The sequence below is a fragment of the Watersipora subatra genome, chromosome 3 (assembly GCF_963576615.1).
Source record: "Watersipora subatra chromosome 3, tzWatSuba1.1, whole genome shotgun sequence".
In the NCBI taxonomy this organism is placed as follows: Eukaryota; Metazoa; Bryozoa; class Gymnolaemata; order Cheilostomatida; family Watersiporidae; genus Watersipora; species Watersipora subatra.
In genome coordinates this window covers 19289390-19309268 of record NC_088710.1, presented here as the reverse complement: position 1 = coordinate 19309268, position 19879 = coordinate 19289390, and the positions used below count along the sequence as shown (strand labels likewise).

General features: G+C 35.2%; 2 protein-coding genes across 2 annotated transcripts; one reads left to right on the top strand and one right to left on the bottom strand.

Moving 5' to 3' along the window:
* Nucleotides 1–676: 676 nt before the first annotated feature.
* On the bottom strand, nt 677–11563 carry LOC137391216 (ras-related protein Rab-5B-like). Its single transcript, XM_068077621.1, has 6 exons — nt 11356–11563; nt 7873–8048; nt 6500–6651; nt 5899–6021; nt 5236–5329; nt 677–1308 (listed from the first exon to the last, which is right to left on the bottom strand). Exons 2-6 carry the CDS (start codon nt 8036–8038, stop codon nt 1199–1201), a joined length of 645 nt encoding a protein of 214 aa, XP_067933722.1. The 5' UTR covers nt 8039–8048; nt 11356–11563; the 3' UTR covers nt 677–1198.
* Nucleotides 11564–11939: 376 nt separating this feature from the next.
* Nucleotides 11940–19856, top strand: LOC137391214 (EF-hand domain-containing family member B-like). The gene is made up of 9 exons (XM_068077615.1): nt 11940–12189; nt 12341–12400; nt 13931–14264; nt 14691–15015; nt 16144–16366; nt 16987–17175; nt 17702–17849; nt 18575–18756; nt 19365–19856. Exons 1-9 carry the CDS (start codon nt 12061–12063, stop codon nt 19554–19556), a joined length of 1782 nt encoding a protein of 593 aa, XP_067933716.1. The 5' UTR covers nt 11940–12060; the 3' UTR covers nt 19557–19856.
* Nucleotides 19857–19879: the final 23 nt, after the last annotated feature.

The following is a 19879-nucleotide window of genomic DNA, read 5'->3' as shown; positions in this document are numbered from 1 at the left end:
TTAAACCAGCCAGTAAATAGCACTCACAGTCATGCTGCACTGCCTCCACTGGCAACTAAACCAACACGTAGGTAATTTTACTAGTCTGTCATGCCAATCTAAACAAATCATTGCTAATGATTCTTTTCACTTCATAGTTACAGTTTCTGTCAAGGCAGCAACAGCAGATATAGAATAACAATCTTGTTATGCTCTGCTAAACAGAAAGGAAGAAATACAGCTCACTCAAGTCAACATGAGTTCACAGGTTATTTCCAAAAGCTGTGCTGTTGTTTTAAATTACGTTTCCAAAAACTATGAAACATGATGGATTGTACTAGTGATAATCACTATCAATCTATCCGGACTGATTTCAAGCTATTTATTGAAGGTAACTGACCAATAGCAAATATATAATTTGACAAAATTACTAATTTTTCATTTTTCAATCTTATCATCTGACCTATTTGAATGATATTTTGACTAATTTTAACAATTTAGAATTAACACCATAAGATGATCTGTGAAGGATTCTATTGGTAGAAGCCAAAAGCAAACAAGTTACACGTTACAAGTCATCAATGCAACTAAGAGGGGGAACCACAACCTAACTTGTGTTACTGTTACCTTGCTCCGAGGATATGGCACTCTTAATGCTACCCAGTCAATACTAGGCGCTAAAGGGCTATAACAATCCTACAGTTCTAACAAATTAATATATTGTCACAATGTAAGGTGTTTGTTAGATCATACAAGAATAATTATTTATATAATAACATATAGCAATAGTACTAATTGATAGCCTTTTTTTCAAGACCAAGTAACATAAATATCTCATTATTCTGCATGCAATTTTGCCATAGCTGGAGTATGCGCGTTCTCTCTTGACAGATGCGTGTACACTGAGAGAACTATCAGTTCAGCCGGAGGATATCTCAGGTTGCCACCATTTCATCAATAGAAAAATGATCCAATCATGGCGGCCACATAGATTCAGCTAAACGTCTCAAGAAAAATAGTAGTGAATATTATCCAAGGAGTAGTGGCACACAACTTGACCAACACACATCGAACTTATTATCAGATATAAAATTAGGTGGAATATTTTGCAGTAATTGAGGGAGAGTCAGCATATGCCGGTATGCTCAGAGCTGACGTCTGTTGTGCCGCCACCTGTTGCAATGTATGTGTAGAAAACAGTTTCAGTCTCATGGTCGATTCATTTACCCCCACAGCAGCCAGATTTCTGGCCACTTTGGGATTCAGTCACTGTTACTGTGCCTTGTTGTGGGTTTCGGCTACCGGGCTCTGTCTTTGGTAACTTCTTGGCTACAAGTAGAGAATCCCATCAGATACTCTCACCTTACAAATAACAAGCTAGTCCATCACTAGTTGGCAGAAATGAAGGATTACGATTGTTTTGACATACAACCAGTCATATGGAACCTTAACTCCTGCTCTCATTACATTACAAGGAAATAACCTGCGTGTTTCTAATAATTTAGGGCAGAAGCTCCGAGCCATTTTATACAAATGCGTTCTTAATCATCCATCAAATGTTAACACTCATAACCAACATACGCAATCACTGAATACTGCGTGTCATGTCAGTGTGTCATCTATTGAGCCTTTATCACATATGTGGAACGATGACCTTACTACCGGCCCATCAATGAACCAGTGAGATAACAAACAAACAAGTCTTGTATCAAGCGGTTGGTGCTAAATTGAGGGCAGCTGATAAATGTCACACGGAAAAGCTGAGGCAACAGAAAGCCTCCTTCATCGATACCAGTTGATTATGTTTTCAGCAGATAAAAGGCTACTAAACTACCCACAACCAATTCCATCTATGACTTCTTGACATCATTACATTCAGTGATATGTATGACATTTAGTCAACAGCTGCAAGTTTGCTGCACTGCCTCATACTATAACAAGCTACAGACTATGTAAACTACCTTACCTAATGCGTTAAATAGGCCATGTTATTGGAGCGAAAAGTAACAGCGACCTAGTCATTGAATGACTCATTATCATAAGGCTGTGCTAGGTGCTAATGTAGCTGAGAAAGCGCGAGGAAGCAAATGATGGAAAACTGAGATCACAGCACACTTTATGGGTGCTTCTAACAGCAGCTGTCTAGTACAGCACTTCAGCATGACTGCCAATCCGAGACATAACATTGCAGTAAGCCAAAATTTATACAGATGCCAAAGCAGTGTTTGCAGAGTGAAATATAGCAGACTTTTATAGGAGCTATGCGAGCGCAGAACGAAGCTTCAGATCATGTCAAGAATTGTTGGCTATTTTCAAAAATTTTAGTAGGAAAAACAGATTGACCTGAGTCTTTGGACTCCTTAATCTATACCTTAACTGATACCTATGCAGAATGGACAATGTCAAAACCTAGGTGCTTATGATTTCATTAGTCTATAACCCGATCCAGCTCTACCACAGCCAACTACGGTGTGAAGTTTTGCTTGAAGTCAGCAGGGAGCAACCATCTCTGCCTTGTACTTCAAGACCTCTCTACCATTGTTACATGGATCACTCATACCAGTGTATCGTGATATGTAAGAAAAACAGTTCTGTACTTCTGTTGGAGCGCATTGGTAATCACACCCGTACCGGAACAGGTGTACCAGTTTGAAAGAGACAATTAGTACCATACTTTTCGGAATATTAGCCGCTACTTTTTTCTGCAGATTTGAACCATGTGGCTTATATAAGGGTGCGGCTATTCGGTGGCTTCTTCTTTCATCGCTAGGGCGCATTAACCAGAATCTCCGGTTAGTGTGCCTTTAGCGGTGAAAGAAAACACGAAACAATGTCTAACAGTACTGTTTCGTTAGGCACTAGGTTAAAAGCGTCGGTTAATACGAAACAGTGCCGTTATGCAGTTCCGTTTTAAACCGGAAAGTTGCTGCCGTGTTAAAAATCAACGTCCTGAGTTCTGCGGCTTATACAAAGGTGCGGCCTATGTATTGTTTTATTGTTTTTTGGAAAATAAAGCAGATGCGGCTTATATAGGGGTGCGGTTTATAGACCGAAAAGTACGGTACCCACCATTGTTATATTAATAATTATAAGACAGTTTTGTCAACAAAAATATACATTTTTTTATTGTAATCATAACCAAAAGACTTGATTTCTTGTAGTTGAATAGTAAAAATATTGATGCTATGTTTGTGTGACAAAAAATGAGCTAGACCTCAACAAACTACAAAACCGTAACAATTAACGCAACTAACATTTAATAGTGGTAGGTGCGGTTTAAGATTTAGCTAATTGGTGGCACATCTATGGATCTGATAGTTGTTGTGCTTCAGCATTCCTGATGACTAAAGAACAACACCAAAGAGAGCCTTAGACCCTGATTCACACTGGGCACCATTCAAATTTAGCCTGTCTTGACAAACTGTTGTTTTTGCGGAGTTGTCCCCCGGCGAGCGGAGCGAGCAAAACAAGGGGTTTTCACAATACGCACCACATCTGGTGCATCAGCTGCACTGAAAGGGAGTTGTTTTCTTCCGTCTATGCGGCTTAGCTGCGATGTTGCCGATCGCTCTATTGGTAATCATAACGGATTTAGCCCAAAAGTTTATGTAGAAAAAATTAGATGAAAATGTTTAACCAGAGACCAGTCTCTGCGGTAAACTTTAGTAGAACTTGAGAACAAAATAAATTAAAAATAAAATCAATAAGAACAAATAAAACTGATATACAAAAATACAGATAAAACTGACTGAGCGCACAAATAACAACATGTTTAGTTGCTGTTGTTGTTCTCAAGTTCTACTAAAGTTAACGGCAAAGACTGGTCTTTGATTAAACGTTTTATATCTTATTTTTTCTACATAAATTTTTGGGCCATTTTCATTATGATTAAAAATGGAGCGACCGACATAATATCGCAGGCAAGTCGCATAGACGGAAGAAAACAATTCCCTTTCAGTGCAGCTGATGCATCAGGTGCAGTGTGTATTGTGATAAGCTGTTGTTTTGCTCGTTCCGTTCGACAGGGGACAACTCCGCAAAAACAACAGTTTGTCAAGACAGGCTTCATTCAAATCCTGCGCAAATTATGTTACTAATAATGCTTATGAGAGGTTATATTCACACGCTTTGGAGGTTCGACCTATAACAAGTTAGTTCAACATTCGCGTAAGTCAAGGTCATCATACCGCCTTTTGGCCTTATATTACCACCTTTTTACCATACCACCACATATTTTGTCGCATTTATAATTTTGGACTGCAATAACAACTTACACAATCAATGCAAAAGTAGTAGGCACAGTTTTCGAGGCAAAATATCCAGCTGTAAAAACAGTCCTAGTCAATACAGCCACATATGAGACTCGACAACAGAGACTGTTCAAGTACCTTCAAACCTAGACTCATCATAACATCAACACACGAATCTTTGTCCTGACATACAAAATAGTTTCCAACATACGATGTCCCAAATTCGTCTGAACCGCTCACCCATTTGCAGGTAAAAAAATAATAAAAAGTTAATGAACATAAAACAATAGAAAACGCATGAATTTAACTTACACTGCATACACTGTAAGGTGAAATTAGTTAGATAACACATTTCTATCATTATACCACCAAACCCAATCATTGCCGAATCTTCAGTTTTATTCACTCGTCGCTGGGATTACAGTAACAACAGAGGTCTCATTATGGATCATTAATTTAGTTTTTACACGCTGCTTGAATTTTTATATTCAACTGCTTTGCTTGTTTTATATAATATACTGCTTTTAATGAAATTTCTTGAAATGTTTTTCCCTTGACTTCACACTTTGGAATGATTGAAACCAGATCAGACATATGAAGCAAATATATAAACATATGAACCTGGAATTACAGTTCGACTGTCTAGGTAAAACTCATGACCTACAAACTTTCCTGATGTAATTGCAAAAAGGAAAAGTGATGCCAACATTGATTCATTACACAGCTCACATTGTAAGTGATAATCACAACTAACAGGTAATGTGAACCAGCATTTAAAGAGATGTTTCACAAAAACAACACAAAATAAAGTCCTACAAAAAATTATTTGTTCTTTTTGACACATTGAGAAGTTGGTTAATCTGGAACTGTTGGGTTGAGCTAAGAACAAGAATCTAAGAAAAATAGCAACCTTCACTTGATAGCCCAAATTATAGAACAAATATAAGGATACGTCTCGCATCATCCCAAACAATTCCACGGCTACTGCCTATGGTTAAATACTCACCTATAGCTAGGAATATATCGTTCACATTCATCGCTGTCTTTGCTGAAGTCTCCATAAACAATAATCCATTTTCTTCAGCATATGCTTGAGCTTCCTAAAGAAAAATACAAAGGTACAGACGTTCAGACCGCTGCTATGTAAAAGTACAGACGTTCAGACTGCTGCTATGTAAAGGATTAACAGAAGGATTGATTGTCCCAAACAGATTAAAGACACTTGTACAGATAGGATTCATAGGAGAGCAGTGAGTTGCCTGCATATTTTTCAAGTGTCAAATTGGGAAAACTTTGGCACAGCTTGGTGTGTCTGCTAAATAGAAACCATTCATTTAACCAAACAAACGGGAGAATAGCACAGCAAAACCATATTAGACAACAGTCCTCTATTTTGCCTAAGTTAAATCTATAGGATGCAAATATCGTACAAAAACTTCCCCTATGTTTCTTATTCACAGATAATTTCTACTAACATAAATGACATCAATATAAATAGCACTCTACGTGCAAATTACAGGATGGCTTTGTTGGAAACCGTTGAGCTGTGCCAGCTAAAATTGTCACACAAAAAACTTTTGCCACAAAATATTTATTCCTAAACATCTTTAGCATGGCTTATAAGAGAAAAGATATTCAAAAAATCTGCCGTTAGTAAGGTCTAACTAACCTCGTATTCTACCATTCGTTTGTTGGCCAAGTCTGCCTTGTTACCTGCCAGCGCTATGACTATGTTAGGGTTAGCCTGCCGCTGCAACTCCTTCACCCAGTTCTTTGCCCGCCCGAATGTATCCTATAAGAGACAGTCACACCAGATGCTCACACCATGACACAGTAAGGGAGAAGGTAATGCATACACAATTAGCATAAGGGGCACAAAATGTGCTTCACGTTTAAATAAAGGTGGAAGTGGCTAGAATACGTGAATACCATTAAGTGTTTCAGATGAGGGTACGCATGCCAGCAAGGAATCTTAGAAAGTAATTAATCTGAAAAACTGAAGCGGCATAAAACGTCAAACAGTAGTGTTACCAAGTTAATACTTAATACCATTAAAGAGAGATTTTCACTAATTGAGAAAGAGATCACAGGCTATGTCAGAAAGGCATGTTTCTTTGCTTACAATAGCCTTTGGTCGGGTCATAAGCTCTCCTACAAACATTTGGCTAATAATCCTAAGAACTACAAACTTATATCTCTAGGAAAAATTCTTATTGGTCGATAGAAAAAAATTGACGATACAACATCGAGTTGACAGTGTGTGTACTTACTTGATTGGTGATGTCATATACAATGATGGCAGCCTGGGCGCCTCGATAGTACATTGGTGCGAGACTGTGATACCGTTCCTGTCCAGCCGTATCCCAGATCTCAAATTTTACTGTCGTGTCATCAAGACAAACGGTCTGTGTGAGAAATGCAGCTAAAAGAATGAGACAAATCATCAGAGACGAATCAACATTACTATTATTAACATTACTATTATTAACATTACTATTATCAACATTACTATTATCAACATTACTATTATTAACATTACTATTATCAACATTACTATTATCAACATTACTATTATTAACATTACTATTATCAACATTACTATTATCAACATTACTATTATTAACATTACTATTATCAACATTACTATTGAACGAATTCAGAAAAGATACATGTGTTTTGCCTAATTAATTTTACAGTGTTGTATTAGAGAGAGCCATGACCTCTAAATCAGTTATAATGCTTTTAAATATACAAATTAAGTCAGTTGAATGGACTCAAGAGCGGAGATAATGGTTTTTATTGTTTTAGAAACTCAATTCAAGCACTAGAGTAAATGAAGCTCTAATGAATATAAAACCTGTCCTTTTGTCCCGATAGAAAAAGGAAACTAACGCGTATGCCAAATAATAAGAGCTCATTGAGATAGAATGCTAAGTATGAATGAAATATAATACGAGGCACATTGAGACTAAAAATAACCGCGTTTACAAGGGTGTCAGGGGAAATAGATATCATTTTAGAAAAGGAATCAGTGTCTTCAAATTAGCTTCCATTGAAAGAAAACCAAGATCACATATATATAATAATTGTTATAGATTAAAAACAACAGATACGGCTAATGAGAAGTCTAAGCCAACAGTTTTGGCTCTCTAAGATTTTTGATAAGATTATCTTAAGAATCTTATCATTGATCTGATCTTTTAAGAATCATATCTTTTCTTCGCTTTTAAGATAAGATAAGCATTTCATTCTAGAAGACTGAATAAGTGTGTTACAGAAGTATAAAGAATCAGCAGTGGAGCTGGCTTGGTTAGATGTCTCCTTAAGTTTTATTACCGCTGTTCTAAAATCCCCACAAGTTTCGCTGCCATTGCACGCGGAAGCAAGCAAATCTGTGAAACATTGAGATCTCACTTTTAATGAACTAAGGCTGCAAGACATATTGTAACTTTTAATGAACTAAGGCTGCAAGATATATTGTAACTTTTAATGAACTAAGGCTGCAAGATATATTGTATACTTGAAACTGTTGGCTCGCATGGGCATTCTGTCAGCAGAAATTCAATCACGAAATGCTTCTACTTTAGGAGAAACAATTTTATCTACAATACTCAGTGAGAACACAAACAACTATTTTGCATACCACCGATAGTGCTTTCTTGATACTCATGAAACTGTCCTTTGACGAATCGAAGGACTAAACTTGATTTGCCAACAGCTGACTCTCCTAACAATACCAGCTTAAATTGACATATTTTTCCTTGGCTAGATCCGTTTGGCCTTTGGGCGGTGCCACTCCTTGCTGCCATGGCCTTTTATCTGTCAAACATTTAACATAAATAAATCCTGGGAGCAACAGGTACTGGAAGTAAAGTGAAACTTCACGGGTTAAATGTATATGATCTTAGGCAAGCTAAACTTGGCAATAAAATTACATGAGAAAAACCATGGAACTTGAGTAAAATTCATTGTGTACAAACACAGTCATAGCAAACACAAGAGAAGTGCAAAACGGTTGCTGTTAATCAAAACTAATAATTTGCTCAAATAGATTATTGGATAACTAGCGGTTTGAACACAGCTAACTTGCAATGAACCAAAGAAAATACAAACGAAAGCTGCCCATCAAAACACAGGCAATAGCTTCCGATGGCAACCAACAAGGGCTCCACATGGGGGGTGATTATTTTAGTCTCATTCAGACCGCCAAAAATACATTACCAATAGTTCTATAATCTTCAACAATTTAAACTGAAAATGTTACATTTATAGAATTGACTAAAAACAATGAATTTGGTTTAGCCTGCTTTAGACATGGTTCGTCATGTTCATTAGATCAAATTCAAAATGACTCAAGTGTTCCAGCTACCAATAGATCAGATCTTTCAAACTGAATCTTGCAGTTGTAAATAATATGCTTTTCAGTTACTCGCATTTTCAACTCATTCACTGTGATCAGCGTTGGCAAAAATATTGATATTTTAAGAAATATATCACTGGTATATATCATGACATTTGTTGATATTTTTGATATTTATGATATTTTTGAAACAAATGACATTTTTGAAACAAATTTGAAGCTAGGTTGAACCTGTATGATGTTTACATTGTGATTGATGTATTTTATATGTTGTATGGGATCAGTCAGCAATGTTTAATACTAAACACTTGATTTATTGTAATAGTATAATAATAGTATTTATAAATATGAAAATGCTTGTCAAACATTGAATTGGAAATCATGACATGAATGCATTGTAATGTGCAAACAAAATAGTGCAAATAGTAAATGCACACTATGATAGTCCAACCATGTTCTAATATCCTACTCTTGTCTAGTTTGGGTATTTGTAAAAAAAACCAGCTTGCCAGCCTTCACCACACCGACGATTTCTCAACTTGCTGTGAACCAGTCCGCATGATGAAAACACACACTCAACACTAGCCGTCAGAGTTATATCATCATATTTATAGATTTTATGCTGAGCCAGAATATTTTGAAGTTATTCATTGAAAGACTTTTACAGAAAATGATGAGATGAGTTACTGTCATCTCAGTGAGTCAGTCTAATGTGCTTACAATTTTGTTTCTGGGTGTCAGATTGTTCAATTCAAAATCATGGATTATGAAGTTCAAAGGGTTTTCAGCAGGCTGGTCTTCCAATGAGGCAATAAAATATAACAGTTCAACATGAGATGAGATAATCAGGTTAGGGAGATAGTACTGGGATGAAGGAATACAATTTAGATCTAAAAAACTCTTCTCATCTCAAACACTAATTCTCCAATTAATTGGTCTAGCCAATGTCACCTCCTTGGTCTGGATGTCTTTGTTTGTCTGTGTTGGGTAAGCCTAATAGGCAAGTATGCAAGTGCTTGATGATTTTAGGTGTTATTTAGCATTTTTAGACTGTTAGCAATAGTTGTAAGGTGAAAACGGAATAATAAAATGGATATTTTTCACAAATATTGATTTATTACCCAAAAATATAATATCTATCGACAATATATGTCGATGATATATGTCAAACCAACCTTGACTATGATATTAAAAGAAACTAATTTTCATTTGCGTCTCCAAACGTTAAAAACAAAGTTTTGGTCATATTTAGAAAAAGATATACAATGCCTCATTACATCCTATTGGGAAGCGGCTCTGGTTTTATAAAACCATCATCACTCCTCAACAACTAGATTGTGAGCAATTATATTAAACAAAATTAGTGCAAATTTATTTGTTATGGTTTGTTAAACAAATTATGGCACAAGTGAGTAATTCGAAGATTCTTCTGTTATCAAAGTAACTGACACAAGATTTTAGGTGTTATCAGTCAGACCAACATATAACTTAAGCATTACTCAAGAAACAATTTACTGCCGGCATCACGCTTGTAACTATTTATGGGAACTGTGATTTTCCATCGGAGATAGTCTAGGCTTGCAAGTATGATATTGATTGTGTTATCAATGACATGGTGAAACAGGAGTTGAATTTAATTTTCTGCCATCATAAGCTTGGAGTAGGAGATGACTTCTGTATCAAAAAGTTAAAGTAGGTGCAGCCAGGTGTATCCAGGCCATCAGTTACATTGGACATGTGATTTTCAACGACCAATTTTCCCTTCATTTCATGTGGGTTAGTCAACAAAAGGGGAATTACTGGAAAATAAAACAGGAAATAGCTAAAACGTTAATTTTTTAGAAGGTAATGCTTGATCAAATGAATAATTATCAGCTAAAGCAACTAGCAGGAAGATTTTTCAATATTGCAAGTTTATTTATCGATGCTTATCAGTTGACATTATGTAACAACTGCTAAACTATGGGCTCTCCAAAATTAGTGCTTTAATTGCCAGTTGCCATTCCTTAATCAGCCTTATTTAAAATTTAAGTGACTCCAGCTCCTGAATGAGTCAGACTGTTTTTCATAGTTGAGTAGACTAGCACAAGAATTTGAGCATTACGTTAGAAGATCAGATTTATTTTCAATGCCACCTTTTGCAAAAATACTGAAAAGCTTCCAACTAGTGAGCTAAAAATTGAAAAGTAGTATAAATGTCCAGATACAAGTTGTTAGCAAACATTACAAGTATTAATTTATTGCAACAAATATCAACTCGAAATCGCGTACAATTTAACTACAGATGAATACGTAAAATAAGGTTTAATTATATAATCATTATAAAAATATTTTCCTGCATTAAAAATTGTTGAAGTGCAACAGAACAATGAATTGTCTGTCGAAAGTTCTTTTTAGACAACCTATAATTTTTTTTCCGGTCACCAAAGGTATATATATTGGTTTTGTTAATAGTAAATGTCATAAAACACAGGACTAACCATTAATGACTTTCAAAATACAACTGATAAATCAATCAACAGGTTGCTCGTACCATAGAGCAACAAATAAATTTGCTAACAAGGCATAACTAAACATATGACTAAAAAGATACTAACTACTCGATCAATCATTTACAGATACCACAGTACCGCCAATAACTGCGACACTGATTAAACAATAAACTGTTCAAATTTTGCACATCTTGGTGAGCTAGTACAAAGAAACTGAACGCGTGTAGGTGCGTATAACATTTATTCCAAATATAATGGAAACAGGTTTACTTACCAAACGTTATATAAATAAGTGAATGAAATGAGTTTAAAAGATCACAGCCATCTACTAACAAGCCAAACGAAAAAGGACACGAAATTGAAACTTGTTGTAAGGAGATGTTTTATCTTTTAGTTTTTAATAATTATTTGTCAAGAAAATTTACTACTTCTGGTAGTGCCACTAGAAGTACAGACAACACCACCTACTACTTATCACGAGTAATTTTATGTTTGCGCGACTGAACTTTATTTAAAAAAATGTTTTTGAACACGTTTTTAAAATGCACTAAATAAAAACATATCATTAAAAAGTGCATTGATTATCACACTTATAATCACAAATCTATAAACTAGACTTCTATTAAAAATTACTCAAACACTGCAGAACAGGAAAATCGATGTATCTCGACGCTTCCTTGCCCACAAAAACTGCCGACGTCATTTCGCGGAAGCTCATGCTATATGTCCTTGACATTAATTGTAACTAACGTACCTTAGCAACACTTCAACAACATTTCTCATAAAAATCATAATAAACAGATTAACTTCTACGCGAGGCGTTAATCTGAGGAAGGTCATAGCTCTCCAGTCGTTTTTTGCTTAGGTTTATTAATTAATTTAGTAATATAATCAAACAAAAGCTCAAATATATAACTAAATTTAACACTAGCACGAAGTTTAGCTGAAAGGCTATTGCAGTACAAACTATAAAACTGTTATGGCAGCGGTAGAAGCGACTCGTTTGCCACCAATTACTGGCGAGCAAAGCACAACAGACGCAGATTGCTCACAGCTACAAGGAATCTATAATGGAAAGTTTACAGACAGATCACCATTTCTCACGCCGGTATGAATGAAACCCAGAATGGCATTAAGCATTCATTAAACTAATAGCTACATGTATGTGAATTGTTGTGCAATTAAGCTTCTGCCGCTAAAGTCTTTACTGCAGGTGATGTGGCTAATCACTTAATTAGTTACTAATTGTTTATTTTTAGGCGGGCAAATTGACAGCTGCAGGAGATTCCGCCGTTCAATGCCTAAAGCCGGCTGCAAGGGTAAGTGACAAACTCATATCGTTGTACAGTGTATTTATTAGGCTACCAAATATACACCGTAAGACATGTGGAATACATTGGTGTTCTTAACTGTGAATTAGTTTATAAATGACAAATTTGGCTTTGATGAGTTTCCAAGTTACATTTTTCTTTTGCAGTTAACAGGTTGGTAAATTCTTAGAAACCCTAATAGAGCAATAAATCACATAATTATGCTTTGTAAAACCTCATAAATTTATACTTTTTTTTATCTCCACATAAGAAATTGTACCTAATATTTAGAGTTACGCCTTGTAGAAACTGGTCCTAGTTAAGTTGAAGACATTTATGTTGTGATTGTCAGTAATATAAGTTTGTTCCATGTCACTTTTTTTAGCCAATAGCTATAATCCAATAGCTAAACTACCATAGCTAGAATACAATAGTTACAGTGCAATAATTATATGACAATAGCTACAGTACAATAATTATAAAGCAATAACAATAGTGCAACAACTATAGGGCAATAGCTACACTACAATTTTTTGCACTACAATGATTATAGTGCAAAAATATAGTGCTATAACTATAGTGCAATAACTACAGTGCAATAACTACAGTGCATTAGCTATAGTGCAATAACTATAATGCAATAGCTGCAGTGTAATATTAATAGTGCAGTAGTTATAATGGAATATTTGCAGTACAAGAGTTATAGCGTGATAATAATAGCACACTAAATATAGTGCTATAACTACATGTATGTTACAATTAATACAGTGCGATAATTTTAGCCTGAAATTCCAACTCCTCATTAATATTCATGAGATTGAATATGTAAAGGAACAAGTAGATGGCTTTCATAAGCCTGAGTGCTCATGGTATTGTTTTAGTTTAGAATCTTTGTCCACAACAAATAGTTCTGCGTAATATCAAAGGATTTTATAATATATACTATCAAAATACTTTATCAAAAAAACTTATAACAGTTTGATGAGTCATCATCCTCGATATAATTTGTGTAAAGTTACATAGTCATATGTACACATGGCAGATATGTGAAATGAGATTTTAAATAGTTGGCAGGTCTGTCCAGATACATTATAATCATTGGGCCTATTAATACAAATAAATTTTCTGTAGTTGGCAGATCTATGTAAGTAGATTATAAACCACATTATTAGTACTGAGGCTAATGATTTGGTCTGAACTGAAATGATGTCATCATTGGCCCATCATTATTAGTCATCAAATCGAATTCATATTTTAAAATCAGCATTTCTTGTTCCAAATTACAAATTATAAAGCGGCAAAAGAGTTTCATAATTCTGTTTTAAAAAGGTTATTCTCTTCTTCAAACTTGCTGACTACATTATCATTGTCACAAAATGCAATAAGTCTTTTATTAATTTTGAATTCTTTTATAATATCCTAAAGATATTGTAAAACTCTGTGTGATGTTTTATGTCTATTCGTTGCTGCTGTATTCGTATTATTACTTCAGGTATTATTAGTGCAGTCATTATTATTATTTTGACCGACACTTTTTAGCCAACATCCCCTGATACAATTAGAAGATTCCGAGCCACATTTGCACCAGATGCTGGAAAAAGGAGAGTATTTTATGGCAAAGCCTTAGATCCTCATTTGCAATGGGCAGAACGCATGACACACGGAGTGAATACTCAACCCTCAGACACTGCTGGAGATATGGTTAACCCACCTCTTAAGCCTCTCTTTAAACAGCATCAGATAGATAAGATCGAGTCGGGTTTGTACAAATCCAAGCAAACAGGACCTTTGGGCAAGTCGCACAACCAGGCTGTAGGCTTTCCTAAGGGCTATCCTTGGAAGGATCTCACATATGGAGTTGTCACTGTAAAAGGTATAACAATTCTCTTAGATTCAACTGTACAGCAAACCGTTACTTTACGCCCAGCAAACCTTGGTCAATTTCTTTTCTGAGAAATCTCTAAATCTGATCAGTGGTGGTAAATTTAATATTATTGTTTGTGTATTGTTATTTTCAGAATTGACAATATATAAGAATTAAACATTTGTTGCAAAACCAGCAGCAGACAAAGGCTGATCAGTGATGCTTTTTTACTTCTACAGAAATTAACTAAAGGTCAAAAGTTCAAGGGAAAGCGGAAATAAAAATTTTGTGACAGAAGAACTGCTAACAATTAACCAACAATTATTATGCAGAAAATGGGTTCATATAATTAGGATTTGTGTCTGCATGGCTGAAGTAATCAGCTTTACCTGTTATTGATTGAATATGTAACGGACTTTCTTTGCTGTTTTGCAGATGGCAGTGCAGGTGAATTAGTGAGTCCACCAAAACCATACACTCAAGTGCAGGAGGAGGGCGCGGACGGCCATGATATGTATGTCTTCTCTCACAAAGATTACGATCCAGGAGAGCAAGTTACCAGGAAGTACCCTACTGGACACTATTCAAACAAAACACAGTTTGGACACCCAACACCTCACGATAATGCTGGTTCAATGACTTACAAGTCTCTGAAATGGGTGCACGAGCTGCAGACGGAAAAGGCTGCCAAGGTTATTAACAAACGTCTGGATGACTGGAGAGAGAAATACCAAGACCAACTTGGCCAGACCAGAGATCCGTAAGTAAAGATTGGCATGTTGCGCAAACAAACCCTTTTCTCATTTTTAAAGGTTTTCTCAAAATGTAATTTACAAACTGAAAATGTAGTTTATTTTGTTTTTGAAACTATCCTTTGGTGTATCGCAGGTGCAGCAAAGTTATCATCTTCATCTACCGTTAGTTTAGTCCTTAAAGCTGTTGTATACGAAAAGTTGCTTGGTGATAATTTTTTTTACACACCCAAATTAAATTAGAACTGAAATTGTACATCTTACAAATAAGATTCCATAATCAGTATGCATGTACTTCAATAAGAAAAGGTGAATTCACAATTATAATAACTATAACATTCTTATCACACAAAAAGCTATATATAGCTATATATAGAGCTATATATAGCTATATAGCAAATTTTGGTTCTATTTTGCATAACCTTCTAGAGATGCTGCCAGACAACCTTTGTTGTGTTTGAGCTAATTTCTTTCATATATAATTTTAATAAAACACATAACATGGTTTATATGAGAATAACGCTGGCAGCAAAAGTTACAAATGTAATAAATGAAGCTCAGTAAAAAGGATACCAAATTACCAAGAATGCCAAAAAATAGAATATAAATAAGAAGCCAAAAATTGCAGACTAGAACAGTTGTTAAAAAGATTACAAATGAAGCTTTTTGATAAAATGCATTAAAGCAATTCATGTCTGATAGGAACAGTGTGAAAATTTGAAACATTTAGTGTTCAAACATTCGAACTCATTCAGGATGCCCTACGGCTTAAGAATAAGCTACTACAGCCTGTCGTGTTTCACTCAATAAAAGGTCACAAAAACCATGTTGGGAGTTTCATCAAAATCATCTACAAAAAAATTAGCTCAAGAACAGTAAAAATTGTCTTGCAATACTTATAGAAGGTTAAATGAAATCACCATCTGCTATTTCGCTTTAGTCGCTGTAAGCTTGTAATTGTTTGAAGTTTTTCCTAAATGCACAAGTTACACTCATCACTGAAATCACAGTGAACTAGTACATGGTGGACAGCTACGACAATGATGCGCTTTGACACTCATAAATCTCTAAAACAATGTTTTCCTGTTATATTTAATGATATCAAGTAGAATATAATGAATAAGCAATGATTCCAGAATTAAAGAAACGATGAATGTTGGACCTGACCACACATTTGGCATCCTGGTGAAACCTGATCAGTATGGAGCAGGAGACTTGCTGCATGGTAGAGGCGCTGGCAAGTACCTCAGAGGAAGAGATCATCAGCGTGGAGTCGTAGCCGCACTTCGCCAGAAGCTTATGAAAGCCAACTATCAAAACTTTGACAATCTGTTGGCTGCCTTCAGGTTCTATGACAAGGTAAGATAACTTTTATTCAATGTCTGCAACCTTTAAATAGTAGTGGTCGAAATTCAACTTTTGGTTTGAATGAAATAGTAACATCTAGTATATGACAATTATAAATTGTTGTAGTGCCTAACCTGTCCAAACTAGTGATAGTCTGTTTTATATTAATTTAATAAATTAATTCAGTCGGGTTTTTAAATTCCGAAATATAACATTAAAAACAAAAACGTTTTATGATACTAAAAGACTATTATTAATATGTATAAGAAAGACTGCAATGTTAGTAGTATCTCTCTCTGTGGATGTTAGTAGATCAATGTTAGTACGTTAACTTTTGGTATACAAGTGAGTTTATATACTTTCTGAATAGGCAATAGCAAAGTTGGCAACAAATAAGAAATTATGTTGCAAAGTTTATTATGGATGGAAATGTTTATACATGTAAGCCATCAACAAGGCTTTTTATTTATAATTTCTTTCAATTTGTTAGGTCTTAGTGTGACAGTTGTTTAGATAAAAACTAATGAGCCACGGAATTGATAGTCGAATGAGAATCTGTGCTTCACTTATCCACCTGTCAAGTGTTCGAGTATCTGTCATTTGTAGTTGTCATTCCAATATATTGACTGTAGGAGAACAAAGGGAGGATAAGCCTTGAGGACCTGAACACAGCGTGTTGGCAGTATAGCCTGCCATCGGAGCCTGAGCTCCTTGCTCAGGTTATGGAATATTGTGATGTAGACAAAGATGGATTCATAGATTATATGGAGTTTGCCAACTTCCTCAACTACAACATGCCAAGTGGTGTTACCGAAGCAGAGGTATGTGTGTTCGAGTCTTCATTGCAAAAGAAAAATTTAAAAAATACCTGCATGTTAAATAACGTCTAAGGGCAGATCTATTTTCAGAAACTTATCAGTTTTTTATTTTGTTTAAATTGTTTAGCCTTCTATGATAATATATATTGGTTATATTATACGTCACTAGTTACCTGGCAGTCTGGTGTGTTGTGAGAGATCATCATGTGTAATAACTGTGTGCACAGTTATACCCATATACAGCAAGGTGATAGAGGGGCGCAGATGGAAGCCTGTCTGGCTGCTAAGCTGAATGTCCGAGCTTGATTCCCCTGTGAGTTTTGTTTCGAGTGTCAAAGTGTGGCTTTGGACAGCTCTTATTATAGTAAATAATATGATGAAGATTTGTGAGATAATACATTACTGATGAAAAAAGGCAGGTTTTCTGCTGCTGATAGATAAAAACTGCAATGGCAAAACAGATATCTCAGTTATTAGTACAGAAGCTGTGAAAAGACTCTGAAAAGACTCAAAGATGGATTGTTAATAGATTGTAGAAGACAATGATGGAACACAGAGAGTGCAGAGTAGTAGAGAGGCAACTCCAGGAAGATTACAGAAACAGTTGGATGCTATAGTAGGAGGGCATAGGACAAGCTCAGCAGTGATCAATGGTGGAGGAGGCCTATCAAGCAGAGGTAAGACAGCAATTAAAACAAATAGATTTTGATTATATTATTACAAGTAATGACATAATGTATAATGGTTTTAACATAATATATAATAATATTAATATACATGCATGATATAATATATATTGGTATTAGCATCTATACTAATCGATGTTATGATAAGGCGATCTTTGTAAACAACCAATTAGACATGACTTAACGATCCATAGCCAATCTTTGTAAACAACCAATTAGACATGACTTAACGATCCATAGCCGATCTTTGTAAACAACCAATTAGACATGACTTAACGATCCATAACCGATCTTTGTAAACAACCAATTAGACATGACTTAACGATCCATAGCCAATCTTTGTAAACAACCAATTAGACATGACTTAACGATCCATAGCCAATCTTTGTAAACAACCAATTAGACATGACTTAACGATCCATAACCAATCTTTGTAAACAACCAATTAGACATGACTTAACGATCCATAGCCAATCTTTGTAAACAACCAATTAGACATGACTTAACGATCCATAACCAATCTTTGTAAACAACCAATTAGACATGACTTAACGATCCATAACCAAATTATTATTTAGACAAAAAAGCTTCCACTTGATTGGGTCAAGTAAAAATGGTGGTTGTAAATGAGGAACCTGATTTTTTATCTTAACTAAAAAGTGATATTTGCGAACGATTTGAGTTATCAATGCTAACACCGGAGAGCTTTTTGCTAGGATGGAGAAAGTATGGAGTTCCAACAATCCGCCACGATTTGCCAGCACCTAGATTCAAGAGTATATCAGACCACACTAACTATGGCGATGAGGCTACATCTCACGCGCTGGTAAATCCATCTATTTACAGCAATAGAGGGGTTTATGAACAGGACTTCCTCTTGCCTAGGACCAGAGAGCAGGTTGGTATATCAAAAAAGCATATACATGTATATGTCAATATAAATTATATATAATTATATATATAGAAATATATATGCAATACAATATATACAATATATATATACGTATAATATACAATTACAATACATAAAACATAACATGTATTGTAATTGTATATTAAATTACAATAACATGCTGCATAGAATCGCAATTGTAACAAACCGAGAAAAACTATTGATATTTTTGTATTGAGCAGAGGCCAAACAGATATGATTGACTTTTTGTATGTCATTGGTACTGAAAGCGGCTATCGTTATTGTTGCATCTTGCTTGACATATGGACAACTTGAGATAAAATATTTTAGCTTTGTACAAAACTAAGTATCGCGATTTTATAAGAATTAGTGTTGCCGCAAATCAGTTTAGTAGTATATTGGGTGATTTTTGGTCATCTTTGAATCCACCGTGAAAATTAATGCACAGTCCTGTGCGTTTTGCCAATTTCTTGATAAAATGAAGCCTCAGGCCTTTAAATATTTTTATGAATTTGCTGCTTAAGTCTTTTTACAACTTGATCGAAAGTTGAGTTTTAAAAAGCATCTAATGTGCAATGTTGTTTATATCATAGATTCGGGATGTGTTCTCAAATGTTGGAGTGCAGATGACGCTACAAGAATTTGATGACATATACGATGAGGCAGCAAAACGACATCCAAAAGGGAATGTAAGTGTTGAAGCCTTCCGAGGAATACTAGATGAGATTAGGGCAGCAGAAGTCAGCGAAACTGAACACCTACTCAAGAGCAACCTTGACTGCTGATTCATCTAGACATTGAGCAGACAACTTTGCTGAACATGCAACCATATCTGGTGAATTACATCAAAGTTACTTTTTACCTGTTGGAATAGTGACAGCAGAACTCTTCAAGAACCTACTAACTCTATATCCTTTGATTCAAACTTCAAGTGCCTGAAATAACCTTCCTGAAACAAGCCTTGAATCTATAAATACAGTATATGAATGAAATGTTTTTTTATGGTAATAAATGTGTAGAGAAATTAGGTACCTACATGTATTATGATGTTTGTGAATTTATGCAATAAATTTGTATTAAGTATTTCCGGTTACTTTATTTATAAATT

Excerpts from the sequence above, each read along its gene's own strand:
- LOC137391216 (XM_068077621.1), bottom strand. The coding sequence starts at position 8,038 with ATGGCAGCAAGGAGTGGCACCGCCCAAAGGCCAAACGGATCTAGCCAA. Across the intron at positions 6,652-7,872 it reads TCAAGAAAGCACTATCGGTG|CTGCATTTCTCACACAGACC; the intron begins GTATGCAAAATA and ends TCATTCTTTTAG. Across the intron at positions 1,309-5,235 it reads CGATATATTCCTAGCTATAG|CCAAGAAGTTACCAAAGACA; the intron begins GTGAGTATTTAA and ends CTCTACTTGTAG.
- LOC137391214 (XM_068077615.1), top strand. The coding sequence starts at position 12,061 with ATGGCAGCGGTAGAAGCGACTCGTTTGCCACCAATTACTGGCGAGCAA. Across the intron at positions 12,401-13,930 it reads GCCTAAAGCCGGCTGCAAGG|CCAACATCCCCTGATACAAT; the intron begins GTAAGTGACAAA and ends GACACTTTTTAG. Across the intron at positions 17,850-18,574 it reads AGGAGGCCTATCAAGCAGAG|GATGGAGAAAGTATGGAGTT; the intron begins GTAAGACAGCAA and ends GCTTTTTGCTAG.